At 37.8% G+C, this 21,556-nt stretch overlaps 1 protein-coding gene across 1 annotated transcript in view; it reads right to left on the reverse strand.

The window, feature by feature from the left end:
* Nucleotides 1-21,556, reverse strand: part of LOC120081319 (conserved oligomeric Golgi complex subunit 3) — a 63,429-nt gene that overhangs the window by 17,174 nt on the left and 24,699 nt on the right. The window contains exons 8-14 of the mRNA XM_039036072.1: nt 17,306-17,391; nt 17,161-17,227; nt 16,661-16,723; nt 16,345-16,446; nt 16,075-16,179; nt 15,893-15,985; nt 9,371-9,459 (exon numbers count right to left, since the gene is read on the reverse strand). Of these exons, the coding sequence (XP_038892000.1) occupies nt 9,371-9,459; nt 15,893-15,985; nt 16,075-16,179; nt 16,345-16,446; nt 16,661-16,723; nt 17,161-17,227; nt 17,306-17,391 (605 nt within the window). The remainder of the gene's footprint in view (nt 1-9,370; nt 9,460-15,892; nt 15,986-16,074; nt 16,180-16,344; nt 16,447-16,660; nt 16,724-17,160; nt 17,228-17,305; nt 17,392-21,556) is intronic.

Below are 21,556 nucleotides of genomic sequence, written 5' to 3' on the forward strand. Positions count from 1 at the left end.
TTTCCGGGTCTTGCACACTACAAAGTGTCCTCTCCAATAGATTTTGGAGTGGCCTCTCCAAAGGTATTAATCATTTGACAAAAGCTCCCACATATTCTCATACTAGCGATGATGAAATAGATGCTAAATCTAAAGTCAGTTTAAGTGGTGTGGATTCTATCTATCAGCCTATGGAAAATAATGGTGTTGATATTGAAGATTTTTGTTTCTCAAAATAGAAACAAAATTGACAATATTGAGGCTAAAGATTCTTTTCTTGAAGACCTAAGTGATTATTTTATTTTATTTTATTATTTTTTGTTTTTTTGGAAAGAAAACAAAATTTTAGATTGATATAATGAAAAGAGACTAATTATGAAATGTCGTATGCCTTTTATGCACCTTTCCTATCTTAGTGCCATGTGTCAATGGAACACCGAAACTCCAGTTCACCTATTTATGCATGGTTCCTTTGCATCTCACTCTGGCAGCTTATTCTTGAAGCTTTTGGGGTGGTCAATTCCTTCACCAAACAATATTTTTTTATTTTCTCGCTTCACTTCTGGTTGATCATCCTTTTGGTGGTACAAAGAAGACGCTTTGGTTGGCCTTCGTGCAGTCTTTCTTTCGGAACCTTTGGGGCAGTGTAACAGACGTCTTTCCAAAGACGCTTTTCGTCTTTTGATCGTTTTATAGAATTAGTGTTATCTACTGTTTTTCTTTGATGCAAAACTAAGCATCCTTTTTCTCACTTCAGCTTAACTTATTTTTTTTTGAAAAGGAAACAAGTTTATTTATTCATTAAGAAAATGAAGTGAGACTAATGCTCAAATTACAAGGAAATCAAAAGGATCAGCAGGTACACCCGGGCATCTCAACTAGGTTGACACCCCCTTAGCACCCATCACATCCTAACACTAGAAAATCCTCTAAATTAAAGCAATACAAAGGGATACAATTCTAAAAGCGAGAGAAAAAAAAACCGGCTGGACAATTAAGGGAGAAAAAGAAAAAACACAGCATTGAGAACTAAAATTTCTAAGAAGTTTGAACTTCAGAATGCCGGAGAAAGAAATGAATGCCAATTTAGACTAATTTCCTGACTAGAGTATGTTGCGAAGGAGCTTGAGAGGGAGCACCAAAGAGAGGCTTTCAACTTGGCTGCTTCATATCTTGAGAACCATGGAGTTTCCTTGTCTTGGAAGACTCTTTGATTCCGCTCAAACTACAATTCAGCTAACACATCCTTTACAGCATTGACCCACAGAATTTGACGAGTTTTCTTGAGAACCGGACCTATCAACAGCTGCTGTACATTTAGACTAAAGTCTACTCCGAAGGCCCAGCTCAAGTTAAAGACATTGAAGAGTGAAAACCAGCAGCTTTGTGCATAAAGGCAGTTGAAAAAAAGGTGTTGGAGGTCTTCCCCATCCTTTTTACACAAAGCACATATATTGGGAGAGATGTAGTGGGAGACAAGCTTCTTTTGCAGCACGTTTGAGCAGTTTAGGGTTCCAAAAACCATTATCCAAAGGACTATATTTATTCTCCTCGGACTTTTGAATTTCCAAAGAGCTTGACTTAGGAGGCGATCAATTCGAGGGGCTTTGCGAATGCATTTGGTTAAGGATTTAACTGAGAAAATTCCATTGAATTCCAAACACCAAACCTCTGAGTCAGGGCAATCTTGCACCTTTAGGTGAGAGATGAGACTTAACAAATCTTGAAATTCAGTAATCTCTTCATCTTTCAAAAGTCTTCTAAAAGAAATGCTCCAAGAGTTGGTGTTGTGATCCCAATGCTCCAACACAGAACCATTTGGTTGAATGGACAATCTGAATAAGCTGGAGAATCTGGACAATAGGGGGGGATTGCCTAGCCAAGCATCTAACCATAAAGCAATTTTAAGTCCATTGCCTAATAAAAAAAACCGACAGATTTTCCACTTTCAACCAAGCCCTTGAAATGCTGACCCAGGGGCTTTTAAGACTGCTCCCTACCTTACCGGATGTATGACTCCCAAATCTGTTACTACCATGAATACTTGTGTTGAAATACGTTGAATTAGCCCTAAGGGCATTTTTGTAATTTATACTATATTTGCTAAATTAGGGTTTCACCTCATTCTATTTATATTTGAGGTTGGGGTCTATTGTATGTATGACATTAAAATAATAAGTCCTTTTCTATCATGGTTTTTCTTCCCTGAATTAGGGTTTTCCACCTAAACTCCTTGTGTCGTTTTCTTTCTCTTCTATTTCAATAACTTGTGACCACTCTGCACCAAAGGGAAGAGCCTTCATGCGGGAATCTCCAGCCCCATTTTGCTAAAAGAGCCAGATTTTTCTCTTTCAAGCCTCCCAAACCAAGGCCTCCTTCTTCTTGAGATTTAGGCACATGCTCCCATTTGGCTAAATGATTTAGTTTCCTCCCTTTGTGGCCTTCCTAAAAGAAATTCCTCAAAATTCTTTTTAGGATGGATAACACTTTTTTTTTGTATCAAGAAGGAAGACATATAGTAAGTGGGGAGGTTTGAAAGAACTGACTTACAAAGAGTTGCTCTTCCTCCTCTTGAAATATTGTATCTTCTCCATTTGTCAAGAGTGCCATGAAGTTTATCAATAACTGGCTGCCAGAAAACTGTCTTTTTCGGATAACCCCCCAATGGAAGACCGAGATAGACTAGGGGAAGCTTCTGCTTTACAATTGAACTTGGCTGCCATCTTATTCAGCATGCCTAGGTCTATATTTACACCACATAGAGATGATTTCTCCTAATTAATTTTCTGACTAGAGCACCATTCAAAAAGATCAAGGGTGGCTCGAAGAGAATCTAGCATAGCATCATCATATTTGCAAAAGATAAGAGTGTCATCAGCAAATTGCAAAATTGAGACATGGACTTTGTCCTTTCCTACCAAGAAGCCTTCAAAACTTCCTTTCTCATGTAACCGGTTGATTAAGGCATTTAACACTTCTCCTACAAGGATGAAAAGGAAAGGAGAAAGGGGGTCTCCTTGCCTAATTACTCTAGTTGCAACTATCCTTCCACAAGGCCTTCCATTGATAAAAATTGAGAACTTTGGATTGGTGATGCAGCCCATTATCCAAGAGATCCATTTTGAGTTGAAATTCTTACCATATAGTACCTTTACTAGGAAGGACCAGTCCACTCTATCAAAGGCTTTCTCCAAATCAAGCTTTAGAATCCAACATTTCTTCCCTTTCGATCTATAATCCTCAACTGCTTCATTTGCTATCCGGATGGGGTCTAGGATCTGTCTTCCCTCAATAAAGACACTTTGAGTAAGGGCTACTATGCTTGGCATGATTCTTTTTAGTCTCTCAGCTAAAACTTTTGCAACTATTTTATACAAGAGGGTTGTGAAGCTGATTGGTCTGAAATCTTTGACTTTCACTACATCGGACTTTTTTGGAATTAGGCAAATAAAGTTCTCTTTAATACAAGAATTGAGTTTACCATTGCTATAGAAATCATCAAACGTTTTTGTAAGGTTATCTTTCGGATGAGACCAAAATTGGATGAAGAATTCTGGTGTGAAGCCATCCGGTCCTTGTGCCTTGTTTCTTCCCAACCCTTTCACTGCCAGCTTGATTTCTAGTGCAGAAAATCTTATCACAAGCTGCTCATTTTGGCTTCTTGAGACTCTAGACCAGTCAAGGTTAAGGGGAATGGCTCGAGGACCATCACTTTTTGAGTACAATGAGGAGTAAAAGCCCAAAATGAGGTCTTCAATGTCCTAGGTGGATCTGGTTGAAAAATCTTGGTCGTTGAGCAATTCTACAATCAGATTTTTCCTTTTTCTAGCAAAAAGGAATCTAGGGAAGAAAGAGGTATTCTCGTCTTCTTCTTTTAACCACTTTAACTTACATTTTTGAATGAGACTTCTTTCTTCCTGTGGATATAAGGCCAACAGCTCTGCTTTCAAGGAAAAGGATGCTTCTTCAACCCTGTTCTGTGAAAAAACCTCATCTATCAGTGAATCTTTTCTTTGAAGTCCATTTAGTAAGCTTTCCTCCTTCGACTTCAACTCTTTTCAATATTCATGAAACCATTTCTTAAGAGCTGATTTAGTTTTTCTCAAGTTTGTGGAGAGAGCAATACCTGTCCAATGATGTTTTTCCCCCTTAGAGTTTTTTCAATCAATTTGCAGCACTCCTTATTGCTCAACCAGCTATTACAAAAGCGAAACGGTGAGGGCCCCCACTCAAATGCTCCTGCTTCTAAGATAAGAGGAAAGTGATCTGACATGGTTCTAGCTTGTCTTGCAACCCTTGAATTATCAAAAACATCTTCCCATGTACTTGATACAAGAAAACGGTCTAAGAGAGATTTGGAAACTACATCTCCTTCCCTAGACCATGTGAATTGACCATTTGAGAGTGGAATTTCCAGCAGATTGTTTAACCTGATGAACTTGTTGAAGTTATTCATATCCCTCGTTGCTCTTCCTACTGGGTATCTCTCATGTCTTCTTCGAATGCTGTTGAAATCCCCACCAATACACTAGGGATCATCAAATTTCTCAGCCAGGGAGGATAATTCAGCCCACAATCTTCTCCTTTCTCGATAATCACAAGGGCCATAAACATTTGTAATCCAACAAAGCTTTTTATTTATTGTTTGACACTTGATTGAAAGAGAGAATTCATTTTTAGAGATGCTGGAAACTAGAATTTTGCTTTCATCCCACATTGTGAGTAATCCATTCGATTTTCCTTTAGCTTCAACAAAGGCCCACCCTGCCTCTTTTGAGCTCCAAAGGCTTTTGATAAAGGAGCCCTCAAAACTGTCTTTTTTTGTTTCTTAAACAAGGACGATATCCGGATTGACTTTTTTCAGAAGTAGTCTTTTTGAAGAATCCCCTAAGCCTCTTGTGTTCCAAGTAACTATCTTCATTCAGGACCACAGAGGATTCTTAAATTCTTCCCCCTTTGATCAGGCCAAGACGAAGTCACACTCTTTTATGATGGAGTGTAAGGACTGGGGAACATCTGACATTTTTAGAGGGGGGATGAGGAGGTTGTTTTCACTAACTTGTGTAGGATCGTCTGGAGGAAGGAAAAGCTGACTCAGGGAGAAATCAAGGCCCACTTGGCAATCTTCGAGGTCCTTGTTGTCCTCAACATCTTTAAGGTCCAGTTCCTCACTGCTCACACTAGACAACAAATCATCTTCCGAGTCTTATGAGATTGGAGAAGGAGATATAAACTTGTTACAGCTCGGATCTTGACCTTCTGGGGAAGATTTTTCACTTCGGATGTAGTGTAGAAAAGGTAAGAGCATAGAACTCTCCCTACCTAGGCCCGAGGTTTGAGGATTTGCTTGGAGGTTAGCTTAACTTACTTCAAGAAGATCCGGATTGGAGATGGCTGACCAAGGATTTTGAAAGGACGTGTGATTTCTGATAAAATGTCTGGGAAAAGGCCGAAGCCCATATGACTTTCTTTTTGCTGTAGTAAAGGACTTGAATGACTAGTTCCTTTTCAAATTTTGGAGCCGTTTGTGAGAGATTGGGTTAGTAACCGAGGCCTCCCCCTTCTTCGTGAGATTAACTTGGACACCAAACTTCTCATTATTGTTTGGAGACGAACTGACTTCCTGAAAAGAAAAAGCCGGACCGGCTTTTCTTATTTTTTGCAAACCAACTTTGGCGCCTTTTTGAGAAGTTGAAGAGTCATGATCCTTAGTCTTCCTTTCACTATTAAACTCTTTCTTCGCTAAAAGAGGATCTGAAGAGGGTAACTGGGGAAACTCAACCGACAGAGGGCAGAGGCAGGGTCGGGGGGGCGGCTCAGAAGACGAACGGCCCCTTGACTTTTTGGCCTTGAACAGGCTCCCTCTCTTCCTGGTCTCTTTTCCATCAACAAAAACTCCTAGACTTCTGGAGAATTTAATTTTGCGGTTGGAGGGGAGGAAATTTAAATTTAGACTTAATGGATCACATAAAATGCCCTCATCTCTCATAACTTCATTCAGGCGAATTAAATCAATGGGATTTGTAGAGTCGGACTCAAATAATTCACCTCTAACCTTGTTTGGAGGGTTGGATGACAAAATATCACCAAAATTCAAATAGATGGAGCCCCTTCTTTCATCTGAGACTTTTATTGTTGCTGGGACAAAACCGCAAAGATTCTCCTCGACTTTGATTTTGGCCTCTGAGACATTGATCAAATTTAGTGTATCCATTGCTATGCTCGAAGGTTTGCTTGCACCAGTAGTCAAGGGGTAAGTTCTTAATTGAAATCCAACCACCATACCCTTTGGCGTACGATGGTCTACCATGGATGGATTTGTTCCATCTTTCGAACTTCAGGTGGAAGGAGCCGAACTTCTGCCATTTGCCTAGGTTTTCAATCAGCTCATCCAAAGAGGCTCGTTCCATTGTCACCAGAAAATGTTCTGCAAATAAAGGATTGATAATAACATTAGATTGGAAGTGGTCTTTGAGTGTTTTACTAATATCGAGCCAATTGTCAAACTCAAAGAGGCGTGAGACAATCCATAAGTTGTTAAAGTCAAGTTGGAGCACATCAGAATGCTTGATAATCCATTGGTGATGCCTACTCTGTTTTCTGAACAACGAAACAGGGAATCTCAGGTTCCTTGAGGATCTCTGTGGCTGTTTAAAAGGGGGGTTATCTGAATGAGAGATGCTCAAGGGTGACCTGCCAGCTTTTGAAGGGGGGAGGGTAGTCTTAGAAGGAAGAATATAGGACGAGGAATCCTTGAGGCAGCCGCTGACCATATCGTTGAACTCTTGCCAACCGGAAGTACCATCACCAAAAGGGATGTGGATATTTTTTCTTCCACCCGTTGAGGGCCAGACCGCACATTCTACAAACCAACCTGTGCTATCTCGGAATTTTGATAGGCGGATGACACACTGATCTACTCTTTCCTTAAGAAGGAAAAATTCAAAAGATGGACCATACAACAATCTCTTCAGGCTACTATCTAACCATTGCGCCATTGATGTTGAGAAAAGAACTTTTTGCCCTTTTTCCATATCTTCTATGAAAAACCCGTTACTCTCCACATACAAAAGAAATGAACACCAATTTTGCAACTCTTCACCTCCATGAATTCTGAGTCTGACCGATAACTGAATGGCACCAGAGAAGTGATGAAATGTGGGGTGAGGGGAGGCAAATCCGACTGGTTGGAGAAGTTTCAGCTGGGGAGGAAGGTCAAAATCGGTGAGGAAGGAGGATGGGAGGGGGGAGAGGGGATTTCAGCTTATCTTATTGATGCTCTAATTGGAGACTTTTATTGTAGACACCTATTGGTGTTGAGTTTATCCCTTTATTGAAATTCATCAATGAAATGTTTCTATCTCCAGGAGAGGAAAAAAAAATGAAAAGAGACTAATCCTCAAAGATGCAATTACCCTAATTCTTCAAGACCTAAGTCATTAATTTTTAAAAAAATATGTGTGTGAGTGGAATTTTGAACCTCTAACATTTTGGTCGAGGATATATGCCTTTTTTAAAAAAATGGAAACAAACTTTTCATTGATATAATGAAAAGAGACTATTGCTCAAAGTACAGAGCTCAATTTGGAATGGGTTAATATATGCCTTAACTAATTCTTTTGACAATTATTGTCTGAAAGGATTTAGAGGAACTTTACAATAAGGCTCTCACATGGTTAGTTCGTTGGAAGTCTAGTCATCTCAAGGCTTCCTTGTGGTGTTGTTCTTCCAGGCATTTTTTAAATTATTTCTATTCACAATCTTTGTCTGAATTAGATTGCTTTAATCTAACTTAATTATCCTTTTAATTTTATTTTGTTATCATGTCTTTGTAATTTGAACATTAGCCTATTTTCATTTCTTCAATGAAAAGTTCCGCTTCCTTTACAATCCCCCCCCCCAAAAAAAAAAAAGAGCAGCGTGTGTTAAGAAGAAGGGGGTAAGGGTTAGCTTAACCCTCGTTTTGCTATAGTAGCACTCCACCCGTCAATGACCACCTCCTGAGGCTAACTCCAGCAATCACACTGGTGGTCCACTCCAACAAAGACCATCTTCCATGCCCAATTTCGACAACCACCACCTCTGATGGATACTTCGGCAACCAGTCTATAGTGTTTAATAGTCTTCTCTTACGGTAATTTGACATTAATGAGAACACTTTAAGTGTATAGCAAACTAAACAAACTTGCATATAAAAACGTTTTTTGAGAAAATGTTACCAAACCCACGAGTGTTTTTATTTTAAATCATTTTTATAAAGTGTTTAAATAAATAAAAAAAATTGAATCCTTTTATTTCGAGTGTTAGTCTCTTTTCATTTTATCAATAAAAAGTTGCATTTCCTTTCCAAAAAGGAATGAAAATGACTATTTGAACAACATTTTTTCTTAGTCAATCCAAACATGCCCTAATATAGGGCTTGTTTCATGGATTCCATCAAAGTTTAAAACAAGAAAACTATGTATATATGGAAGAAAAAAAAGTCATCCATAAAAGTGAAGAGAATAGGATGAGAAATCTCCCAAATTATCATTTACAACAATTTATACATTTTAATTCAATTCATATAATACAATAACTTATTTTAGTATTGCAATCTCCTCAAAAAATATGTTGATCAACCTTTCTTCAGAATGATAACTACCGTCATTTTTTTAAAATCACGTATCTAAGTTGACAATATTTTTTGTCACCGTGATGATGGCCTATAGTTGGCAATTATCACTCCTAGATATATGTTTTCATGCAATATTGGGAAATTAGAGAATTAGTAGCTTTTATACTCCTACAAATATAGGGTTCTCTTACTTAATAAATTAAATGAATTTTTACCTTCGTCTCAGTATTTTGTGTATGTTCAACAATATTGGCACATCCCCAAAATGACCAAATAGACAGAGAATAACGTAACTTAAAATTCAACAAATTTTTAAAATTGGTAGAATGAATCTTTCTGTTTTCATTTACAAAATTATGATATTGAAGGTACTAGTAAAACAAAATTATGATATTGAAGGTACTAGTAGTCTAATACTTGTATAATACAATACCCAAAAAAACCCCGGAAACAACCCTAAACCCATACTTAAGAACTTCATGTTAAACAAATCAACTCCTCAAACACATAAACCCTAAACATCTACAAATAACTTACGCCCGATACATAGACTCCTAAACCCAAACTAGACCCAAACTAAGATAGTATGCACCCAAGCAAAAACTATCTAAACCAAAGACTAAAATAGTTTGCACTCCAAACACGGACTACCCAACTTCACAAACTATTGTAACCTCAGAGATTATAATAATCACAAACTATTATTACCAACTGTGGCCCCAACCAGCCCCTTGACGATTAAAAAATAAAATAAATAGTAGACAGTTTACTTACAATGGATCTATTAAAGGTGCCAAACTTGAAACATTATCTGAGGAAGACGGAAAAAAATGATGAAAGAGCTGGTGCTCAAGCTGACACACCTACAATTGGCATTAATAAGGAAACACTTGAAATCAGTATTTAAACCATAGATCATCAATTTACATTTTGAAAACACAACTTCAGACAAAATGATTAGTTACAAGATTAAATGAGAAGAAAAAAAATATAGCCAGTCAAACATCAGTTCACTCCTAAAAAAAGTAGCAGTAGTTTTCACTCAATACAAACTTCAACACTACAATCAACTACATTGAACGTTCTGTTGGGATCCAATGCATGAGTCCTGGAATGGATCCTTGCTTGAATATCATTGACGTTCATCAGGGCTTTTCCCAGAGAAGTAGGGAAGGACTTCTAGAAAAAAAGATAGGTCTCATTTTGACCTTTTTCCCAATGGACCAAAGCAGATTCAAAGTTATATTTTCCCACTCAATTGTTGTCTTTGAATCCCTCAGCCCATTGGAAGCTTTCATCTATGTAATTAAATTTGTCTTCACCCATCAACATAACCTTTTGGGTCAATTAGCAATTTAAAATTATATCAGAGCAGGTTGGTTCAGGAGGTTTTGTATTCAAACCCCTACATTGTTATTTCCTTCCCAATTAATATTGATTTCTACTTGTTGGATTTTCTTCATATTTGAAACCCACAAGTGAGGATTATTAGATGATATAATTAAATTTTCCTTCACCCATCAGCTTAAACTTTTGGATCAATTGGCAATTTAAGAGAAGCACTATCCAAAAATCGAGGAAAAGGAATCCCCAGATGGGTGAGATGCATGCATTTCTTCTGTTATTGTAGATCTGGCAAAAAAAGAGAGAGGTACCGTAAGGCCCTCAATAGTCCGTACTTACTGCAGGAGGGGTAATCCTGGCATTACAGCCGTAAACATACAAGGGAATAGTGTAAGGGCCTCAAAGCTTGTGGAGGAAGTTTTTACTGTTTATAATACCTTTTTGTGTATCTGTCGGGATGGTATGGTAATTTTGTACATCAATATTGTCTTGTAGTGGAGAGAACCAACTCTCTCAAATAGCTGGTGGGAAACATCTGTATTGTGAGACATTTTGACTCTTCAAATTCTAGTTTTTTAGACGCCTCTTGATCTTTCAACACTTGAAAAGTCCCCTCAAGATTAATGGAATTTGAAAAGGTATAGTCCAACTTTCGTTTTTCAAGAGAATTTTGTTATGGGAATCTAATGTAAGAAGAATAGGAGTTAATTCGGTAATTAAGCAATATTCTAGGTTAATTTCCTTTTTACCACCACTTGTAATAAAACTCTATAAATAGCAACATTCCCTTCTTGTATGAAACACATTATCATTCTAATAAAGACTTCTTTGGATTCTTGGAGAGAATTCTCCTTTTATCTCTTTAGGCTACATCAATATGATATCGGAGCAACCATCTGGGACCAACGTTGACTACCACCAAATGAAGACCAAGAAGCTCTTCGTAATGCCGATCACAAGAGAGAGCTTCGTGAGTTGTGCTTGTTACTAACCAAGGTCCATCTAATTAGGGAGGAACCCCTTGAAATTCCAAGAAAGAAAGAAGAAACCAAAGATTTTTCAAGATTTTGCAAGAATGGACTATTGTTGATCAAAGAAGATGTCTAAGAAAAATTACAGCAAATGGAATGCGCAAGAAAATCAAATTTACTTCCAAAAACAATGCTGAAATTCTATCTCAAGTGATTTAGAAGAATTCCAACCTACTAATTTTGCCCATGCCCGATTTTCTCAAAGAACATATCATCATCTACATTGGAAATTTGATTCTAGTGATTTTAATGATTCCGATAATGTTTCTAAGGCAGTTTGGAATGGAATAAGAAAGCAACAATATCGAAAAAGGGCCTAACGATCCAATCAAACTCATTTTTCAAGAAATTGACGTAAAAATTGAGAGTTAGATGAATTAAAGAATCATCCAAAATCATCAAGAATAGATGTTTACAACCCAAGAAGAACGTTCAAGACTCGAAATTCCTCTTTTGGTTATGAAACATGATCACGAAAGGTTGATTCAAGAGAATCAATGGATGAGTCCTATACCCATCATGAGATTAAAACATATTAAAGAATCCAACAAAATGACTACTGGAATGGAAGACATCTAATTGGAAAATCCTCCTGGAATGGAAGACAAATCTAATGGCAATCTAGTCTGTAAGTTGAGAAAGTCTTTGTATGGTTTAAAACAATCTTCGCGAGCATGGTTTGACAGATTCACCAAAGTACTGATTAAAGGTGCTTACTATCAATGTCAATTATAGGTTGCTCACCTCTCTCCTCTCTTTCCCCTCCCCTTCATCTCCAGTCATCTTCTCTTCTCCAACAAATAAAAATCTAAACATTCATCAGCACTCCAGTCAAAATTGGATCGAATTTCGGAACTACTTCAGGAGCAAGTCAATAACTTCTTTATATAGAAAAAGTGTGAGGTAAGTTCTCTCTTCTCTCTCCTCTCTTCCCTCTTCCCTCTCCTCTCTCCTCCCTTCCCTCCATTCTACGGCCACATTCCGACATTAGTTACTCTCCTCAGCCTTCATTTTCCGTCTCCGGAGGTTAACTAGTCAACCTGTCCCTCAATGGAAGTCGAAAGTTGCAAAGTGAATGGTTATTTCTTCTGTATGTGGTCCAAATCTGGTTGGTTCTACATCAAGGATTTGGAAACTCGCAGGGTTCTTCCTCTCTCAAAGGTGTAGCTGAGTTGGTTTGTGGTACAAGTCTTAGAACTTTAGACTCCTCGAGCAAACTATTCCTTCTTAAAAAAGACAAAGGATGTGATGGAGTCAAAAAAATTTCCAAATTCAGGGATCTCTCCAGATGGGTTTTAAGACTTGTAGTATGGCCTTCTTCTACTGGTGGACGCTCCTACATCCATATCCAAGAAGGCCCTGAGCAAAAAGGATGGCTTTCCTTCTTTGGAATGCTTAAAAACTTTTTAAAGAAAAGTGAGAATGCAAGTCAGTTACCAAAGAAGCCTCTATCAGATCTCAATTTTCTCACCAAGGACTCCCTAGTATCAAACTCACAAAGTTCATTTAGAACAAGTTTCGTGGATGTAGTGAAAGGAAAAGGAATCATCAATCGACCTACCTCAGACCCACAGCCATTGGTAGTAAAGCAAATCAAGAAGTCTTTTTGGGTGCAGAAGAACCATGAAGTTTACAAAGAAGATTTTAATAATTTATGGATCATCTCGAAACTTTTTGCATTCAATGAATGGAAGGAGATAGCAAAAATGTTGAAACAAGCCTTTCATACGACTGTCATTCTCAATCCCCTGTTTGCAGACAAAGCCTTAATCAAAGTAGACCAAGGAGATCTGGAAGAATTGATTGAAGAAACAGGCAAATGGCAGTCAATTGGGCCTTATCACCTACTCTTTGAAAGATGGAACAAAGAAAAACATGATTCTATCTTGAATCATTGGGATCCTCAAACTCTTTCATGGTCTACTCCCCTTAAAAACATATTTCCTTCCTTGTTCGGAATTGCCACCAACCAAAATGGTTCTGTCTTGAATCATTGGGATCCTCAAACTCTTTCATGGTCTTTATATTTCAGAAGACTTTTAAAGGAAAAAGAAATTTCAGAATTCCAAAATCTGCTATCCTTGGTGTCCAAGAAGGAGCCTTTAAACAGCCCAGATTCTCGTACATGGTCCCTAGAAGCCTGTGGTTCCTTCACAATAAAATCATTAATTAAACATCTTTCTTTGGCCTTACCTCTTGACATTTGTCTTCAAAAAAGCTATATGGAAGTCCAATAGCCCTCGAAGAGTGAACATTACAATATGGATCATGCTTTTTGGAGCCCTAAACTGCTCTCCAGTCTTGCAACAAAAACTACCCTCCCATTTTCTTTCTCCCAATCAATGTGCTTTATGCAAATCAGAAGGGGAAGATCTACAACACATATTCTTCGACTGTATTTATTCCAGAAACTATTGGAGATCTCTTTTTAAAAGCTTCAATATTTGTTGGATATTCGACATAGAAGCAATGTGCAGTAGATTCTTATTGGACCTTTTCTCAAGAAATCTTCAAATCTGTTATGGATTAATGCAATAAAAGCCTTGCTCATTGAATTATGGTTTGAAAGAAATCAAAGAGTTTTCCAAGACAAAGAAATTCCTTGGTTCGTTCGATTTGAAGCTGCCAAATGTAACGCTTTACAATGGTGCTCTCTATCTAAAGTATTTGTAGCATACTCTCTCCAAGATATATGTTTAAAGTGGCAAGCTTTCATCCATTCGGAATGACAGACACATAAAGTGAAGGGTCCCTTTTCCAGCCAAGAGTGGTCTAGCAGCTTAGATTCTTGTTTTTGTTTTTCACTCGCTTTGTATTAAGTTCTTTGAAGGATGTTTTCAACACCTCTTTTGCTTTTTGGTCGATTTGTCAGAGTTACTCTTAACATTGATATTTGAGTTAGTTTGGTTTGGATATGATGAGGGCGCTAAGGGGGTGTCAACCTAGTTGAGATCCTTTTTTATATATCGCTTTGTTTCAAGCACACATCTCTTGTACTTTCTTTTTATTCATTAATAAAAAGTCTTGTTTCCTTTAAAAAAAAAAAAAGTCGATAACTTCTTTATTCGAAAATCTAAAGATGACATGGGGGTCGTAAAACTCTCAAAATTTAAAGATATCTCAGGGTGGGTGATGAGATGTGTCGTTTTGCCTGCTTCCGGTGGTCGATCATTTATTCCTGTGTCAATGGGTCCGCAACTTCAGGGTTGGATGTCATTCTCTGGTATGTTGAGAGGTTTTTTAACCAGGTAAGAAGGTGAAACGGCTGGGAAATTGACAAGGGTGGAATTGGTTGAATTGTCGGCATTGCCTCCAAAAAACGCTAAGGTGAATGTGATGGAATATCTGAATAAGGATAAGAAAGCTTTTCTTCAAAGTAATCACCCAACTTCTAAGGAGCAGCAGGCCCCGTTTCTGCATCAGTAAAAGAGAGCATTCCTTTTTCGATAAAAGGAATGCATATCCTCCTATTGGGTACATAAAAATAATGTTGTGTTCAAGGAAGATTTTAGTAGTCTGTGGGTTATATCAAGGCTGTTTTTGTTTAATGATTGGAAGGACATTTCAAAACTCCTAAAGGACTATTTTCAAACCAAGGTAAATCATCAATCCTCTGTTTGCAGACAAGGCATTTATTTAGAATACCTTCAGGAAATCTGGAAGAGATGGTTGAGAATCCGGGTAAGTGGCAGATGTTTGGGCCTTTTCATCTTCTTTTCGAAAAATGGGATAGCTTCAAGCATAGTAGGCCAGAAATAGTAAAAGGTTTTGGTGGTTGGATCATAAAAAAATTGCCTCTTGATTAATGGAGCAATAGCGTTAAGAACAGGAGAGCTTATTTTGGAGGGCTTGAAAGCATTACATACTTTGAACATGATCAACTACTCGGAAGCTAAGATTAAGGTTAGACAAATTTTATGCGGTTATATGCTGGCTAAGAAGCACAAACACAAATACGGATATATGATAGGGATACGATACGATATGGCGATATGTTAATTTCTAAAAAGCTAAGATACGGATACGTTGAAGATATGTTATATATCTGTCTCTTATACACATCTAGATGTGTATAAGAGACAGTATGATATGGCGATATGTTAATTTCTAAAAAGCTAAGATACGGATACGTTGAAGATATGTTATATATATATATATATATATATATATATATATATATAATGTCTAATTAATTGCTATAATACTTATTTCTGCAGGGACATTTTCAGAAGATGCTTCCTTTGAGAAAATGGCTTAGAACGAACCACATCAACATAAGATCTCAAAGGACCAAAGCCAAAATTCTTCGCACCTGATTCGTTATAAACTTCAACTTCTCGTGTGCTTTTAATTCGAACAGACGGAGAAGCAGGGGATGAAGCAATACAGTCAGTGATGATACCTTTGAATGCCAACCAGCCCTTCTTGTTAGCTACTAATGGAACGTGTATATAACCTTTCTTCCTCCCGTCTCCGGCCAAACCACACATTCCATAGACCATCCATCCTGAGAACGAAACTTCAAAAGACGAATTACTCCATAGTCGAGTCTATCTTTCTTACAAAAGAAGGCATTAACCGGGCTCTTGAGCAGCCTATTCAAATCTTCTAGCCATTTTACCATTGACATCGGAAATAAGATCTTATGCTTCTTGCTGCTCAAATCTTCCACAAAGAAGCCATATTGTTCTCTCCAAATACAAAAGAATTGTTCATTGATGTTACAGCTCAACTTTTATAGAACTAAATAGGATGAAACGGATACCTAGCACTTTTGTTCTTTTTCGTAGAACGAAATATGATGATACCTTACACGTTTTTCCTTTTCATAAATAATGTTCAAAAAAGTAATCAAATTACTGGAAAAGAGGCATCCTAACTTTTATTTTCTAAATACCATTTAAATGTAAGAAAATAGTACCTGCATCAGATATCCACATCCAGATCTAGTCAATGATGGGAGAGCCTCCTTCTTGGAAAACTCAGATATCCGTTGATGCACTATGTTTTTTATCTACAAAATATTCAAAATGTGAGAATAAGGTATTGCCACATAACCATCCATCCGAAGGCTATAATGTAGGTGAACAACAAAGAGCTCACCAGGGAAAGTCGTTGCTCACAGTACAGTCTATGGCATTCTGCAAGGATCTCAATATATTCTTTCCTTGTTGATCTGCTCTCGATTTCTTCCAGCACAGGTTTGAGCTACGCAACTACAATATTTAGTCATGTATACTACAAGAAGTCTTCCAACTATACTACAAGAGCTACATAACTACAGCACACCTGCTCCTTATATGGAAAGCTGACAGCTTGTTTTAGAATAATAGTGACAAAATATCTCATTGTAAATGTAAACAGAACCGTTACCTCATCTGCAGCTGCCTCAAATCGCACATAGATAAACGATGCTTCTACACCCTCAGAAACAGCAGAATTGTTGCCACTACTACTACGCATAGCTGCCTGAACCTAGTACAATTAAGAGATCTAACAAAGAGTTAACAAGATATTTCGTTCTTGTGTTTTCTTAAAAATTCTTAGAAAAAGAAAAAAAAAGAAAAGGTAGAGAGATGGAGAGATCAAACATCGAGTTGATACAAGGATTGTGCCTAATCATGCAGGTATAGGTATCAATCAGATATGCACTATAGATAATTAGTGAACAAGAGTTATTTTTCTTCACCTGAGAAGAAGCACTTTTGAGAACAGAAACAACATGAAACCGAATCATACCAAGTGCCCGAGACTGTTTAAAGATAAAAATATAGGGTTAGAAAGATGTACATGGCTGTCATAAGAGCGGCAAAAGATGGACAAATGTGACTTGTTTACAAGTAAACGGATATAAAATGTGTCAATAAAGCTAAGACTCAAAATCAAGTTCTCTTTTTTTTGGGAAGCATAATTTATTTGCTAAGGATATCAATTGGCGTGAGGGTTGAAAGATGGCGCATGAGCAAAACAAGTTCACCTTCTTTTTTACCTCCAATCGTTCTTCCTTGCATCCCACTAACAATATTCTTCACATTTGTTATTTATCAAACTTGAATAAGCAAAGCTGATTACTTGTTACAAATCTATATCCTTCACTCTCATCTCCAATTCTAGCTACCATCCATAGTGAATTACAGGAAGAAGGGAAATGAAAAATAAATCAAATCAATAGGGCCTACGTTAAAATACCTGGAGTTGTCGAAATTTGAGCAAATAAACGCTGGATTCAGCATATTGGGGATTACTTTCAGAAAATCTGAAGAAAACAAAAGAAAACTTTAAAATGTCACATACACTATTAACTTGAGTAACAAATACCTCATTAAGCACTTACAATATGCAATCATCAAGCCTTTTCAGCATGGGGAGAAAGTTCTCATTTCCAACACTCATGTTTGGGGAATAAAAGATGGCAGTAATCTGCAAACAATTTGCAAAAGAAATAAAATAATCACTATGCATTATCTACTATAAAGGATGGAAGAATTTTTTAAATCATTTAAATAATGAAAAGAGGCCAATTCTCAAAAGTACATAAAAACAAATAAACAGAAAATAAAACAGCCTTAGGATAAATAAATGCATTCAGTTGCGACATAGTCTTAAATAAATTTGGTATTAGAGCAGCCGTCTATGCCAACATTGACTGCCACCAATGGAAGATTGGGAAACTCTTGGCGATGCTAATCGCAAGAGGGAGCTTCGTAAAGCTATGCTCGTGTTGTTGAACAGTCCACATCTATATAAGGGGAACCCTTTAAATTCTAGAAAAGAAAGAACATCCAAAAATTTTTTTTAAGATTTTGCAAGAATTGACTATTACCAATCAAGAAAGACGCTGAAGAAAAAATATAGCGGTTGCTATAGGCAAGAAAATCAAATTTACTCCCAAAAGTAGTGTTGGAATTTTGACTCAAGTGATTCAGAAGAAGAATTCCAATAAAATAATTTCGCTCGTGCTCAATTTTCTCAAAGAACCTATCACTATCCACATTGGAAATTTGATTATAGTGATTCTCACGATTTCAATGAAGATTCTAATGCAGTTTGGCACGGAATAAGGCAACATTATCAACAAAGAGCTCGACAATCCAATCAAACCAGTTTCTCAAGAAATCGACGTAATTATTATGACCAAGATCAGAGTGTGAAAGATGATTCGGAAAATGACTCAAAGTGTGAAAGAAATTATTATGACCACCATCATTGAACACCCATAAATCATCCCAACACCAATTTGGAGGTCGAAACATTTTTAAGAAAACAGAAGTATTCAAATAAGAACATCTATCAAGAAGACTTTCGAAAGGGAATGGATGAAATTTAGGGTCTTTTGGGAAAAATTCAAGAAAGGCTAGAAATCACTCGAAGCTATAAATTTGCACAAGAAAAATCCAATGAACCACAGTTGAAGCTCGCAATTGAAATTCAAGCGAGCCAAATGGGAAGAGAAGACCAATTGCACACGAAGAAGAAGAAAAGACATGCGATGAAGGATAAGAAGAAGAAGAGACAAATGAAACAAATTCAAGCGAAAACAAAGATGAATATGACAGGATCGAAGACAAAGGTGAATCAAACCCATTGTTAAATAAAGTTACAGGAGTCTGGGAGGGGGAAGAATCAATTGACAAAACCTTTTGTGTTATTGCATGTAACAAGAAGGATGAAAACACGTTCATAGGGAAAAGTTGTGCGATTATTTTCAACCCATTACTTCCTCGACCTGAACCAAAGATTTTAAGTTTCCCATGTGAATTCACCAACGTTACCGAGAAAGAAAAAACAAAGAAACGTGTGTTGTTGCGTGCATAGACAAAAATTGAGAATGAAGAAACTGGAGCCTCTAATCTCACTAGTGTGATTAGTCTTTTTGCCCAAACTCCCCATAACTTGATCTGTAACCAGTTCCCTTCATTTTGGTCCCACAATCCACACAACCTAACCAAAACTTTGACTATCTTCATTCTTTTTTCCTTAATCCAACCATGCCCAAATCCAAACCTACCAAGCCCAAACTTTTTACAAAATTAAAACTCATTTTCAACGTTATTCGACTAGACAGTTTTTCCCTCAAGCCATGCTAATATTTGCATTCAATCGACTTGGAAGATGAATTTATTTTACATTTTTCAACATATTTTGATGTCAAGGATGCTTATTTTTATTTTATTTTAATTTTTGTAATTATCATTTTCTTTTTAAAACTCGAGGACGAGCTGTTTTTTAGGGATAGAATGGGTGTAGTAGGATTAGAGTAAATTAGGGTATCATGGTCAATTCCTTAATTGATTAGGATAGGATTAGTTTCCATGATTGATTAGAATTAGGATTAGTTTCCTTGGTTTATTAGGATTAGGATTAGTTTCTTTGATTAATTAGGATTAGGATTAATCTGCTTTCCAATTCTCTATAAATAGAGAGATTGTCTTCTTGTATTGGCAACTTTTAATTCAAAATAAAGACTACTTTAGATTCTTGGAGAGAATTCTCCTTTGATCTCTTTAACCTACATCAAACCCGTTGATTTCTTTCAAACCATATCACAGACAATAGAGTTTTCACTGCATTGGACCACAAGATTTGAGAAGAATTTGCCAAAAGAGGGGCCCATCAAGAGCTCTAGAATATTGTTCCAAAAAGACTTGTCTCCTTCTTCCTTTGAGTGTCAAAATCATGAAACCATGATCTTATCTCTTCCAAGAACAAGAGCAGTATTTTAAGCATTCCACTTTTATCGGATGTCCGTGAAGGGATAGCAATATTTTGAGCATTCGGGACTTGAGGCCACTGACCAATAGAAGGAATAATCTAGACCAAAAGATTGACACCTCCGTAGTGACACGGTCATACTTCTTCAACCGTGAGGCGCCATGATCTTTTCTCGACCATGGCCAGCCTAAAGGCTAATTCTCAACCAATATATCCTTCTTCTCGAGTCATCTTACTCTGTCGGACCATCAGGCGAGGTTCTTTCATCCTCAACCGGTTAAGTAATCCTTATCTCACAACTTGCACCGAACATCCATTCAACTAGTCATACCTAAGAGCACTCTTTCGTTCGGTAGTGACATTGTCTTAACTGAATATTCTCAACTTGACGCTTGTAACTTAGTTTATCTTAGCAATGTTGTCGCCACTTCGTACCCTTCGCCATCTCTCTTTCACCTTAGTTCTCGACCATTCGGTCATCCCACTCTTCATAACGAGTTGGGATCTTACCAGCATGAATCCTGACCTATCACGAGGCCAGTCCTCCTTTATTAAACTCACTGTAAGCTTCCTACTTCATCTTGAGTTAGAAACTAGCTTAACTTACCAATCGAGATAAGTCTTGCTTCTAACCGAGCCAAGACTAACTTTCCAACGCTCACAGCACAACCACTGATATTCAACGATGCCATCCCGAACCTTAGGATGACATAAAGCTTCACTTCGCACATGAACACATCTATCGAGAACCGACTCTCGGATCATTCACATTTATCGGGACCAATGGGATAATCATCAATACAAACATCATCGTGGCATGACGACACTTGCGACCATACCGTGTCCTTTGAGGATACTGTGCTGCTACCCGAGCATATATACCAACCTTTACTCTTCCCGAGAAGGCGCAATGTCAGCACATCCATGCCACCCGACCCTGTCCTCGAGTTACTCCTCCTCACAGGAAGTTGTCCGAGACACTCATCTCGCAACACTCGCCCACGCCATGACACACATAGCTCACTTAGGCACCAAGGCCCAAGGGTAGTGGAGAGCCAACACCATACCTCCCCCCTATAGTGCTTTCTGAACATTTCCAAATCTGCCACCCATGCATATGGATTATGGCAAGCTGTCACTCGCCAGCGTAGAGCTTTCGTCTGAACTCAGATTGACATGAAATTCGATGTGCTTGCATATTTCCTCAATGTGCATCTAATTCCAGAGTTGTTCGTCCAAACTTGTGAAGAGACCCTGACTTCCAAGGTTATGGCCCTGGACCCCATCTAGCCCTCATAAGCTTGTCACTGACCCCACCAATGACACTGGTGCTTGTCTACTTATTTGATGTTCAACCTGACATGTTTGCTCACTCTTCTTTATGTGTTTAATGATGCATCATCCTCCTCGGTCGTATCATGGCACTTCACTTCTCTTGCCCTTTCCTTGGCCTAATGGATAACACCCTTTTAGATGTCATCATGCTTGTTTCTTGTCTTGTTCACTTCGTGGGAGTCTCAACCCACTATTATCATAGTAGGGTTGAGACACTCTCCCCCACTTAACATTGTCATCATCCTCAATGACGCTATTTCTAGGTCGACACATTCTCCCCACTTATTCACGTCATCGTTCTTGATGGCTCGCCCTTATAGTAAGGTCGAGACATCCTGCCCTACTTAATCTCGTCATCGTCCTCTATGACGTTCTGCCTTATAATCGGGCCAAAAAATTCTCCCCCACTTATTCTCGTCATCATCCTCAATGACGTCTTCTTTCTTTAGACAAGCTAACAGACTCTGCTCTTCCCTTTTGCCGTGCTTCAGACATCATTAACTTGGCACAATGCTTATGAGACTGCTCCTTTGTAGAC

The sequence above is a fragment of the Benincasa hispida genome, chromosome 7, assembly GCF_009727055.1.
Source record: "Benincasa hispida cultivar B227 chromosome 7, ASM972705v1, whole genome shotgun sequence".
NCBI lineage: Eukaryota > Viridiplantae > Streptophyta > Magnoliopsida > Cucurbitales > Cucurbitaceae > Benincasa > Benincasa hispida.